The sequence below is a fragment of the Salvia hispanica genome, chromosome 2, assembly GCF_023119035.1.
Source record: "Salvia hispanica cultivar TCC Black 2014 chromosome 2, UniMelb_Shisp_WGS_1.0, whole genome shotgun sequence".
Taxonomy (NCBI): Eukaryota; Viridiplantae; Streptophyta; class Magnoliopsida; order Lamiales; family Lamiaceae; genus Salvia; species Salvia hispanica.
In genome coordinates, this window is record NC_062966.1 from 22,020,513 (window position 1) to 22,034,394 (window position 13,882).

Sequence of the window (13,882 nt, forward strand, 5' to 3'; positions counted from 1 at the left end):
AATTTATATTTTTAATAATATGTATTGTTTTAATTCATCACATCCATCTCAATATTTTCAGTTTATACCAATTTAACAAATATTTCCAGAAACAAAAATAACAACACAATTTATTTTGTAATATAAATAATAGCTAGGTTATCTTACGACATATCACGTCAAGATTCTATAGTCGGAGTAACATTCTGATAATAAAATAATGCGATAAATTTCAAAATTCGATACAAATTTACCAAAACAACACGACTACATCTTATTAGCTAAAGCTTTATCTCCACAAGTTACACAAACAACAAAGTAACATGATACACATTCAAATCCACAGTTGTTATACACTATTTTGCGACAAATGTCACAACGTTTCTTGAGGGTGATGTAATTGTATGCGAGGGGGTGAGGGTGAACAGAATCCAACTCAAATCGACGCCCGAATTTGACATTCCGGTGAAAACCAGATTCAGCCTTAAGACAACGAATGTGGTAAGACTGATCGCATGGTCGGCAGTGATACATGGGTTTCTTGGGATGCAATTCTTCTTCACAAAACTCGCAATAGAAATCAGAGGGATGGTCTGCTGAGGCATCACTTGTGAAGAGCAATGAGTGGTGATCCCACTCCGGCTTTCTTACAACCAGCGGTAGCTGAGCACATTTCAAGTCCAATGCAAATTCACAACCATCTTTGGTGCAAATATATCCAAGTGTTCTTCCAATGGTATTTGCACAACAATAACACTCTTCATATTCTGGTAATGTAGACATGATGAGGTTAGGGTGAGTACGAGAATGAGATGCATGTTTGATAGTCGTTGGTAGAGACGCGCACTTCACATCTATCATCATCCTACACTCTCCACACCTATACATCATTCCATTTGTAGGATTACCACAAAGGTCGCACCAAGGCACTTCCGGATCCTTATCATTTTCTTCAGAACTTACATACAATGCGAACTTATGATTTGTATCATCTGAATCCGAGCACTCAACATATTGAGAGATGGAAGAAGACGAAGACGATAATGTCTTGGGCAACAAGTAGCAAATCATGTGGATAAAATAATGGCATGCATTGCATTGGTAAAACGGAAGAGAAGATATAGGTGTTATGCACACATTGCATATCTTCAACTCTTCATCTTCATCCTCGTCATCCTCTAATGACTTGCACTTGCCCTCATCATTATCTTCTGAAACCAAACTTAAAGGATGTTTGTGATAATTGAATAAATATGAATAACTTGATGTGGTTTGTGGCATCTTTATGGTTGTTGGCATCTCATTCACATTAAGGATATTAATGCCTCTCTCTCTCATTACTAAAGGTGTGATTAACATTCTGTAAATGTCAGCTAATGGGAATTGGATCACATCACTTTCATCTATACTCCTGAAATCAACAAGTGAAATATAAGCAATCAATGGGTAGTAAATTAATTACTAGGAATTACTCCCCCCGTCCCACAAAGATAGTCCCACTTTGACCCGGCACAGGTTTTAAGAAATGTAATGAAAAGTGAGTTGAAAAAGTTGGTGGGATGTGGGTCCTATTTTTAAAGTATTAGTTTTATAATAAAATGTGAGTAGGAATGAGTTAGTGGAATATGAGGTCCACTACCAAAAATGGTAAAAGTGAAATGGGACAATCTTTGTGGGACGGACGAAAATAAAAAAATGGGACAATCTTTGTGGGAAGGAGAGAGTAGTATAGAGCAAGTTGTCTTACAAAATGTCTTGTTTTGTTGTGGATCCAACACATTTGAGATGGACAAAGTATCTGCAATCACCACAGAAATAGAGCCAACATTTCATGTCAAAATCTTTATCACAATAAACACACTTGTATTGGTATCTGCGATGCTTCATTGGGAAACAAAAGGCTAGAGAAAGCGGGTGGTGGTGTTGGTGGCGATCTTGCAAGAGAAGGATAGGCAACAAAGCACAAGTTGCGTGCACCCAATATTCGCACGTGCTGCAGATATATGCCATATCCACATCATTTGTACCGCAACCATCACACATAAACGGAAGTTCATGATTCCTCATCAGAATCAAGGGATGGATGTGACTCGGGTGTTGCAACTCTACTCTCTCCTTCAACAACCCCGAATTTCTACATTCTACATGGATGTCGAAATCACAACTAGGACACCTGTATCCTAACTTTATACCTATTTCGACACCACAAATATTACATTCATGTCTTATAGGCAAATGCCGATAATCAAATAGGTGAAGAGGATGCTCAGGATGAGAGGGATCCGAAAGTAATCGACGAGGTAACTCTCCACATCTTTTATGGAGGATAACGCGAACACTACTTCTACGACTACTATTACATAGAGATTGCTCGCAAGCATACACCGGCTCAGAATTAGTTACAACTTTACCACACACATCACAATCTAAAGCCTCCCCATCATATTGATTATTGAGGAATAAAGGATGTTCATGACAGAAATAATTAATAGCCTTCTCCATAATAAAATTCCTACATAAAATAGATCACAAAAACTAGAGCAGACATGCATATGTGCAAGCCAAATATTGGTAAATTGTGACTTGTGAATTTGTGTGCATCAATGGACCAAGAAATCACAAAAGTTAATAAAGAAAGACAAAATTAACAATAATGTATAGTGGAGAGCTATAGATACATGTTGGGTGGGATAAGAACCACAATATATAGACATGCATGCTCAAAAAGTATATACTAAAACTACAGTAATGGTAGATTGACATGAAAGAAAAGAACTCTAAACATATATATTCTTCGAATAAGATTTTGTGGGTCCTAAATTAACCTTTATTTAGTTTCCCCTTCTTTTAACTTGAATGCGATACCTTTGAAATATGGAAAATTAAATAAACCTCCAATACTTTTCAGTATTTTTAATACTATAAAACTGGTGATTGTTTAATAATTAATAATGTAATCAAACTACTAAATGATGAATATATAGTAGATCTTAGCTCATATATATATATATATAGTATATATATAAAAGAATAATAATTGCATATAATTATAGCATGATGTTTAAATTGTTTAAAAAATGTTTAAATTGTTGCATCAAATCAACATTTAATAATTTTTGAAATTAGACAGATGGAAGATGCACGTATGTGTGCGTAATTCAAATTAATTTGTAACAATCACAAGTTAAAACCACTACATACACATGCATGCGTCTACATTACAAAAGAATTGTCCTTAGATTTATAACAAAGCAACTAATATTATCTTTTTTAAAGTATAAATTAAGTAGATATTTATTCTCACTAAAGTTAGTAGTGGGCCTTCTATAAGTTAACCTTATGAAACACGACGGAAGCCAAGTGTCTTTGATTGAAAAACACTAGTACTTAATTAACACTAATGCATGAGTTTGTTACAATTATGATATTTAATATGATAGATATCAGCGCTGATTAATTCTTCGTATGACCATTTAATATATTAATTCATGATATCTGAGAATGAACGATGAAATAGCAATATCCATCAAAAAGTAAAAGATTTACTCAAAATTGAGAAAAAGCCTCTTCAATTTATGAAACTACACATGTAATTATTCATGCTTCCTATTTTTTGAGAACCAAAATATGATAATATATATCTCTGATAAAATTATATTTCGAAATCATGATCAAAATGTTGTTATTTTTTCAAAATTAAATATAATCGTACTAGCCTCCAAATAACATTCTAAATCATAATTGGTGGAAGTTGGAAGAATGGAAGAACACTAGTTGACTGGAAGGAAGCAGGCAGCTGTTAGAGTCTATATATTAACCTTTATTTTTTTCACCCTTCTTTTAACTTTAACTAGTATCATCACCCGTGCTATGCATGGGACATAAAATTTTCAAATAATGAAGATAAATTCTAAGGTAAGTAGATTTAAAAAAGAGGATTAAAAAAAGAGGATAAAGAGAATATTAATGATGTTCATAATTAAGGATATGTGTTAATTACAATAAGTATTCATAACACTATAAACAATTAAAATTATTATAAATAATAACAAAAGAGAAATGTATTTCTCTCAACCCACTTTAAATGAAACATTTCATATTTGGCCAACGTTTTTATACAATTTTAATTTCTGGTATGAGTTGAGTAAAATAAAATAAAACAAATGACAAAGAGGAGATGTGCAGTGCGACTATGGATCAAAGAGTATGGATTAGTAAGAATAAGATATAAGATATACAAATAAAAGAAAATGTGCGACTTGTGACTCTTGATACATCAATATACAATTTATGTGAACTGAAGACTGACTTTTTAAAAAATAATCCATTATGAGAGACACATTGACCTTAACTTTTGTTAATCGTCATTGCATACGACATGACCAAAAGGAAATTGTCGTCGTTGGAATTTGAATGACAATCTTGGATCAAATGGTATTAACAATTATAAAATAAAAATAAAATACAAAAGAAAAAAGAAAAAATAAAATAACATTTCGAGCCAATCCAGTGATGATCATAGTTATCCAAATATACATGTAGTGATTTTTATATCACAAAAATTTGTGACACTTGTATGGTAAAAAGAAATTATATATTTGCACACTTGCACACCCAATTACATAAAAAAAATGATTAAATATTTAGTTAAACTTATATGCCAATGCATAAAAAACGATTAAGGCAAGTCTTTCATTAAAAAATGACATTTGAATATGCATTTACAAATTTAATGATATTCAAAACAAAGAGTGAAAAAAAAATTACCGTCGTCTCAATTTAAAGTTGACGAAACGAAATTACTCCCATTGACTCATTCACAATATTATGAATTTTGTTCACCATGAACAACGTCACTTATAAGTTATAAGAATACGACTTTCAACGGATTTATCCACTTCTATTAAAAAAATACTTATATGCATTTTAAATTACATAAACAGAAAGATTATATGATTAAAAATTTAGTTAACAAACTTATATTTCAACGTAGTATAAAAATGTGTTGAAAATAAAAGTCTTTCATGAAAAAGTTGAAAAAGTTCCATTCCTAATGCATTTACATATATACTGGAGTACAAAGGATAACAATTCACACTTTTTAACATATTACTATAACAATAATAAAAAACAAAAGATAATAAAACGTAACATAGCCATGTAGGTTTGTGACAGGGGAGTTTCTTGAGTCTTCAACAATTACAAAAGGCATGATTACTACAAACATCAAAATTCAAGGTACACTTCTAGCTCAAATAAATTCAAATGTGTGATGTGTTGACACACAAAATTAATATGTTGCAAAAAGCAAAATTCTTTCATTCTTGATTGCTTAACACAATCAGTATACACAAAAGCATAGCTGAATTAGTCTAACATTTAAAATAGTGAAAAAACATAAAATTAGCCATATACTACCTTGGTTGCTGAAAAAATTTGTTGAAACTTAACACATTAATGTCTTGTCCATACTCTTTCAATTTGTACTGCTGACTTAAGTTGGACCACTATAGGTGTAAAACACCAAAAAAATGACCATTATGCCAAGTTTTATTTGAAATAGAAATTGCTCTTCATTTAAGTATTCAAATTAGAAAATGACCTAACACATGGTGTAACAATTACCAATTATATAGATAGTGGTGGATCATAAAGGATAATAGTGCATCATTAACTTCTATAGCAGTGTAGAGAACTTCAAATTAGATTATTGCTGCGCCAATACAAAAACATAATAAAGTTGCTCACCACAACAGCTTGATTACTATTAATTGATGTCAAAATCCAAGACAGAAAACAAAAATGGCTTCCAACAAAGATTGAGATGAACAATCAGATAATTTAAAAAAGGGTTGCAAATTAACATATAAAAACACATAAACCACTAATCTGTCACTTCGGTTGAAATAACCAATTTCTTCTTATTTAGAGCATTCACCTCACCGTAGAAATAACAATTTTCTCATGGTTCATATCACAATCACCAATTTCTTCTTCTTGTTAATCTCATCATCACAAACTGAGAACTCATCATTCATTTTTCCTTTTAACTGAGCAACACATATAGCATCAACCTGATTTTGTTAAAGTGGAAAAATTAAGTGTGAACTTGGAGTAACCAATTTGAATTAAAGAAACAAATATTGTGTAAACAATAAAGATGGCGGAAAAGTAAGGAAAATAAATGGTTCAAATCTTCTTCAGGTATAAGAAAATTGAAGTACCTAAACTTCGGTTGCTATGTGATGAGTGGAGAAAAAACTATACCATCTAATTTTTTTCAGAAAATATATTATTCAATGTTGCAGGTTTGAGATGAAAAAAGAACCCATGCAACGGGAAGAGAGAAGACTCGTTGAAGGGGAAAGAAGAAAAGAAGTTTCAAGAGCAAGAATCTATGAGGTTGTATAAAAAGACTGAAGCACCTAAACTTTCCATTCTCTTCTTTCATAAGTTCTGTTGCTAAATTCAATTTCTCCATTCCCCTTTAATGAATTTAGCAACTGAAAGTCTAGTAAACAAATTTACTAATTCAATGTTGCAGGTTTGAGATGAGAAAAGAAGAACACATGCAACGGAGAGGACTCATTGAAGGAGAATAGAGAGAAGAAATTTGGAAATAGAATCGATGAGGTATAAAACTGAACTACCTAAACTTTAAGTTGCTAGAACAGCTGACGAGTGATTTTGGAAGTGAATAATAGGGTATTTATAGGAGAAGAGCCTAAATGGGTATTTATAGGAAAAAAAAAGAGGTAAGCCTGCTCTTTAGTGCATGTTCCCCAAAAAAACACAATAATGCAAAAGACCTTCCGTATAACAAATTAAAGATTTATCAGATAATAATTCCTAAGTGCGTGATCGTTTTATTCCTTTTCCTTAATTCAAGAGAAGTCCTTGAGCACTAAATAAATCTTGCGATTTAGTTTGGTGTGGAGGTCTACCAATTATTCGTTTAACGAAAGAGCGTTACCTCCTATATATTTTGTTCAAGCACTAAAATAGACTCGAGGTCTATTCATCGTTTAGCGCATAAAATTCTGAAACAAAAAGTATTTATTCGTGCACTTAAATTAAGGTCCGGAAATTTAACTTAGCTTCGTGGAAATATTTAGCGGACCAATAATTAATTAATCAACGACATAGGAGAGCCCATGATTTAATTAAATTCTTAGCCTATGCTTTTATTTTAGTTGGTGGCCCAACTCCATAATTAACTTCTAAAAACAAGGCAGCCCATTTCTAACATTTCCTAAGTCCATATTTATTTTTAATAGAGAGGCCCAACAAGTTTAGAAGAGGCAGGCCCAACAAGTTTCTCATATCCATCGGTCTTCTTCTTCTATATTCATTTCTCAAAAACAAAATTCCCCCAAATCAAAATCCTTAACTTCGGAAGAGAAATAGCGGCGCCTCTCCCTCACGCCTCTCTTTTCTCCGGCGAAATCGCCGTTTCTCTGCATCGCCGGAGCATCACCGATCCCGTCCTCTCTCTCCGTTTCACACAACTTTTCCAATTTTCCCTAATTTCACATTCTTAAATCCCTAATTTAGAAAACACAGCAACGGCTTCTTCCCTCTTCTTTTCTCGGCGATTCGCCGGCTTCGTCTCCTCCATCTCAACTCTCGGTCACCGCACTGATATCTTCTCTTTCGTGGTGGAGTCACGGCGGAGCGAATTCACCGGTGGGGCTGAGGCGTCGCCTCGAAGCTCGCGGTCTAGCGGCCTCGTCCCGCTGCGTCGATCGGTCAGCTGGTCCTCAAGGCGGAGCCGCCGTGCAGGGGTGCACGTGGCTGTCACGCCGCTTCGTTCTTTCCGTCGAGTTCTCCGGTGAGCAGCGACTCTGGCCCACTCTCGACGTCCCTTCGACGGCGTCAACGCCATCGCCATTTCACGCTGCTGCTCCGGCAGCGCCTCCTCCGTAGTCGACTTTCCGGAGCTCCGTCGTTGCCGAACAGCCCTTCGGCCTAAGCTAAGTTCTAATTCTTTTATTCCAATCTATTTCTCCTCATTTACTCGTTCGATTCCGAGCTTATTTGGTGATGTTTTGATGGCTGGAAAGGGAAAATCTTATTTGTGTTCGTTGCTGGGGTATTTGCATTTGATAAACATATGTTCTTGTCCTAGATTTCTTTCATCTTTTAGCATATTATTAGTGAAAAGGCTTAGGCAGCAGCTTGTGAGATTTTAAGTTCTTGAAATTGTTTGTCCCGGTGGAGTCCCGCATAATAGCTACTGATTTTGGCCTTATGAGGCAGACTATGGTTTTCCTTACACTACTTGTTATGATTCTGGATTTAGTGTAGTTAACACTTGTGCTACTAAGTTCTTGAACTATGTTGTGATTGTTCTAAACATGATGCAAGATAAGGTGTTGGGGTGTTGAGGTGTTTACCTTGGTTTGGTGATTTCCTTTTTGCTTGTTGGCTGCCCTCCTTGCTGTTGTTGGAAGGAGATTCCTAAACCTTAAGCTCACAATAGCCTTTCTTGCTCCTTCTCACTCTCAACTTACCACTCTAATGCTAGAGAATTTTGAAATATGAGGAAAGAGTAGTGTTGTGGTATGTGGTGTGGCTTATATAGGCAGAGATGTGTACTCGTGTAGCCTTAATTGGGGCTGTTGTAATTCTTTGTTATTTTCCTGCATCAAATCTCCCTTTTCTTTGATTCTTGCAGTAGCTTTAACAGAATTTGGTGGTATACTAAGGAGGTAAGGACTATGCATTTATGTTATTTGTAGTACTAGGTACTTGGCTGATTACTTCATCTTGTTCTCATATGGCCACCTAGTGACCGGTACATAAACATTTCAGGTGTTGCCATATGGTGTGAAGGATTAAAGAATTTGACTTGCCCTCTTTGGTGAATTTTTGGTCTCCTATTATCAAAGTAGGGTTGTTTCTTTTCTCCTAATAGTAGCTCCTTAGTTTCCCTTGTTTCTTTGCAATTAACACTTGTTTTTATCTTGTAGGAGGAAGAAACAATTTTGGCTGCCACTTAGTTGCCTCGGAGAGTGGGCTCGCTGCCCTGGGCCCGGTGGCCGATCAGATACGGGCCGCGACTTTCGGCCCGGAAGAAGAGGCCCGATGCCATTTGTTCCATGCACATTTTATCTTTTTAGTTGTTCATTTTATTGCCTATGTAACGCTATTCGAAAATTCATGATATTCTACAATGTAAATTTCCAATTTCTTAGTTCAATTGATTACTTAGCTTTTACTTGTAACTAAAAGTTTTAAAAAAAATTCACAACAAAAGCTCGAGTTTCATTAATTCTTCATGAACGGGGAACTTCACATCCTTAGTTCGATATTAAAATGGCGAGGGAAAAGAAAAGTAAGGGTGCGGGTATTACAATAATATTAAAAAAATTAAACTATAAAAAATAATTAAGTAAATATTTCAGTAAAAACCTTAATTAGAATAATCGAAATTTTTAAAAAATAGGAGTAGAAATCTATATCTAATTTTATACAAAAATCTATATCAATTTAAAATTTTAAAAAATTGTTGGGTAAATGTTTAAAAAAAAAAAAGTTTCATATATAAACCTAAATTAGAGTAATATAAATTTGTGAACATTAATTTCAATGAAACAGAGTAAATCTGTAAAAGGTGAGAATATGAAATCTGGAAAATGGCGTAGAAAGCCTGGAAATTTGGGAGGTTGGGGTCTATAAAATCATTACAAAAGGATCACGGACTATAACAACACATGGTAGTCTCTGTAAGTCTATACTTAGCATGGAGTAGGAATACACATAGCAAGGAGTAAGAAGTATAGGAAGAAAGAAGAAAAAAAGATATAAATCGTAGTATTATATTAAAAGTATTGTTTTAAAATTGGTTCACTCAAAATTCAAAGAATGTTTTAGACCCGTTCAAGTTAAGTTTAAATTTTAATTATAGTTATTTTAGACATAATGTAGATTAGGTAGGTCTCTGAATCATTTTATTCAAGTCAAATTTAAATTAGAGTTACTACTCTTTCACGTCAAATTTAATTATTTTTCAGATCCCAAATTCAATCTAATTTAAATTAGTGCTACTAATCTTCCCTTTGTAATTTGCAAGGAATGTTATTTCTAATTAATAGGGCATTCAAGTCAGTTTTAATTAGAGTTACTAATCTCTTTTCTTTCACGTAGAACATAATCCTTTGTTAGAGAATCCATTCAATTTTAATGTCATGCTTTGTATAAAGCTAACTTTTTTCAGAAAATTTTTTTATGTTTTAAATTTATGTATAAAAGTTTAGATATAATAGATTTTATTTTCAGGTTTATGTAAGAATTGATTTTTTGTACTAATATAATAGTACTATTTGTTATGATATTTTAAACGTATAATCTACTCCTATTTTTTTTGTCAGGTTAAGATCTTTTGGAGAGAGTAGAGAATGGATCATTGCCAGCTTGTAAAATGGAAGAATTGATTCTTTTTTTGTAGTAATAGAATACTCCGTATTCAATGCTTCCACTTTCAAAAACCGTAGTAATATTTTTCTTAACAAAAATAGCCATGCATCTTAAACATAAAATGTAGGTCTACAGTTTAACATATATAGGCCTGTACACAATTTTCAATAAGTGGTACAGATTTTAATACAACCAAGAGCAGTTATAGTGAATAGTTTCCCGCCAAAAAGGGCAAAATTGGTATTTAAATTTTTTTTTCAAAAACTCTCACTTTATATATTAATAGATTATGTCAATACCTTTGAAATATGGAAAATAAACCTTTAATACGATTTTAGATTTCAATATTATAATACAAAACTTGAGATTGTTTAATAATGGTACAATAAACCAATAATTGATGAATATAGTTCTTTGTTCACATATATCACGATATATCATGATATTTAAATTGTTGCACCCAAGTCAGCTATTAACAATTTTTGAAACCAGCAAATGGAAGATGCATGTGTTTGTAAGTAGTGCAAATTAATTTGTAATTATAATGAGACTTGTGTTTGCTTAGTTGAATAAATATGGTATGTAAGTGTCACAAGTTAATACTCCATTCTAGTATCTTTTTTTAAAGTATAAAGTAGATGTATATGTATACTCACCAAAGTTAATAGTGGGCCTTCTATAAGTTAACCTTATTGATTTAGCGCTAATTAAATATTTGTAAATTGTAATACATTATTTCACATCTTAAAATCAAAGATTGAATAATATCCTTCTTAACAAGTTTTCATCCGTCCCTTATTTGATGTCCCATTTTGACTCAACATGTGAATAATAACTCTTTTTATTTTTTTTTTCTTCAAACGTTTATGTGAATAATAAATAGACAGTTGAACTTAAATTAAGATATCAAAAGCCCAACTGACAAAATGAAATTTTAATTAAGAAAAAAAGTTTTAATTTAAGTGCTCCTTTTGTCATTGAACATTATCAAAATGACTTCAAATAAAATTGTGTACTATTAAAACTATATCGTCATTTGGTTTCTCAACATGCAGGGTACTAAATATATGCAAGTAAAATAAACATATATTAAGCCCATTACGACAACAAAATACATGATCATAATATACACACACAAATGAATGAACTAGCCAAATTGAGAAATTACATCTTTTTCTGTAACATTGAATCTCCACAACGTAGGCAAACAACAAAGTATGTCATAAACTTCTCTGTGACAAATATCACACCGTTTCTTGAGGGTGATGTAATTGTGAAACCAAACTCAAAGGATGTTTGTGATAATTGAATGCAGTTGTGGTTGTTGGCATGTCATTCACATTAAAGTTATCATCACTGCCTTTCTCTCTAATCACAAAAGGTGTGATTAACATACTGCAAATATCATGATCTGCTAATGGGAATTGGATCACATCACTTTGATCATCTATACTCCTGAAATTAACAAGTCATGAAATTCAATGCAATCACGAAACTCACTTGTGGCTAATAAATTATGTATATCAAGATGATCGATAAGAATGTCTTAGAGCATCCACAGTGGGATGACCTAAGCGACACCATATGCACCGTCACGTCAGCATTTTATCCTCCGCCCATTCCACCTGCAGTGGGGCAGACTATAGCCCGCCCTAAGCATTTTATCTATTATTTGAGTATTTAAATACTTCAAAATTTGGAAAAAAAACTTCATTTCATTAAAATTAAAACATTACAATACGAAATAAAAAAACTACAAATTCCCTCGAGGGCCCGGGCCCCGGACCCCCGCCCGTCGACGAAAAAAGGGGACGATTTGGGACTTTGGGATATCGGCCGCCGGGCCCACAAATGGCAGAGATCCGGGCGGTGGTCGCGCGGTTCCGGGGATCATCGTGGGTGGCCCCCACCCCCCCCCAAATTTGGCCTCCCACGCCGGGGGGCGTTCTTCCACCCCGTTGCATACGCCGTCCCACACCCCGGGAAGCCGTCCCCGCCGTGCATCCACATAAAACCGGCAATCGGGAGGCGCCGAAATTTGTCGAAAAAGTCCACAATTTTTAAAAAAGTCAGAATTGCGGTATTTGCCCCACGTGAAGGTTCGAACATATCCGTTGTTTCCCGTAAAGGGGGATCGAAACCACTTCCCCGGCGAAGCCCGCCCCGACCCCGCTTTGAACGGGAATCTCATCCGCCTTTCCCCGTGTGTTTGGGAAAAAGTCCGGCCATTCAAAAACGTCGGGGGAAAACATTCGGGCCCCACCTTGGTTTCCCCGGAAAATAATAGCGGAGTTCGGGGCCTACGTCGTGTCCGGGGGACTCGTCCGCGCGTATCCGAGGGAGGGCCCACCGCCGCCGCTCCCGCGATTTGTTGGGCATTCCGCCCGTTCTTTAAAGGGCATCAAAAAGGCTCGAGCAAGGCCCGCCCCCACCCGATGTACTCAAATGTAGTCGTCGATTATTTTGAGCGATGGAGAGAAAAATTGAAGAAAATTGAAAAAGGGAAAATTTGGGGTGGTGAAATGGTGAAAATTTGTAGTGTTTAAATAAAAAAAAAAATTAAAAAAAAAACAAAACGCGTGAGCATGTGCTGCCCACGTGGGGGACGAGGGGTTTTCCTCCGCGCAGGGGGGACGATGATGGGTGGGCGATTTTAAACCCCAGCCCGGATCTCAGGGCGGATGATGCATCGCCGCCCTGGATGCCCTTACAAAACGTCTTGTTTTGTTGTTGATCCAACACAATTGAGATGTGCAAAGTATCGCTTTGTTCAACTTGCATATAAGATGTGGGGAGCCTTGTTCAAAATCAGGGGGCTGCTTCATGTAGATATCTTCAACAAGATCGCCATGTAAGAATGCATTGTTCACATCCAGGTGGGTAATGGACCAACCACAAGAAACAACAATTGCAAGGATAAGCCTAATCGTGTTCGGCTTGACAACCGGACTGAAAGTCTCGTTGAAGTTGAATCCAGGTTCCTGTGAAAAACCTTGAGCAACCAGCCGTGCTTTGTGCCTTGCAATGGCTCCATCAGCGTCCTTTTTTAACTTGAAAACCCATGTGCAACCCACCAAATTCTTACCGGGCGGAAGAAGCACCAATGTCCAAGTTTTGTTTCTCAATAGAGCAAGAAATTCTTCTAACATGGCCTCTTTCCACACTTTAATCAAGAGAGCAACAATATATGACCTTGGAGTGACGAGGTCAGAGGGTTTTATGGTGATGGAAAAAGTTTTGGGCTTGAATATACCGACACGAGAATGAGTGATCATGGAGTGTTGAGGAGGCTTGGATTTAGTAGCAGAGATTGGATGAGAAGAAGAAATAGGACATGCATGAGATGACTGTGAGCAACTGGAAGACATGGGGGTAGGAGGATCAGGGATTTGAGTGGGAGAACCAGTGTGTGAGGAGGACTCGGATGGAGGAAGAGAGTTCAATTCAGGAGTGGGAGGAAATACTTGAGCTGAAGGGATAGAAT

General features: G+C 35.3%; 1 protein-coding gene and 1 long non-coding RNA gene across 2 annotated transcripts; one reads left to right on the plus strand and one right to left on the minus strand.

The window, feature by feature from the left end:
* Positions 1-178: 178 nt before the first annotated feature.
* Positions 179-2,634, minus strand: LOC125204955. Its single transcript, XM_048103728.1, has 2 exons — positions 1,727-2,634; positions 179-1,390 (listed from the first exon to the last, which is right to left on the minus strand). Exons 1-2 carry the CDS (start codon positions 2,479-2,481, stop codon positions 247-249), a joined length of 1,899 nt encoding a protein of 632 aa, XP_047959685.1. The 5' UTR covers positions 2,482-2,634; the 3' UTR covers positions 179-246.
* A 4,739-nt stretch (positions 2,635-7,373) lies between these two features.
* Positions 7,374-9,181, plus strand: LOC125204246. The gene is made up of 3 exons (XR_007173524.1): positions 7,374-8,690; positions 8,794-8,869; positions 8,952-9,181. It is a non-coding gene; the product is annotated as an uncharacterized LOC125204246 (long non-coding RNA).
* The last annotated feature ends 4,701 nt before the right edge of the window (positions 9,182-13,882 follow it).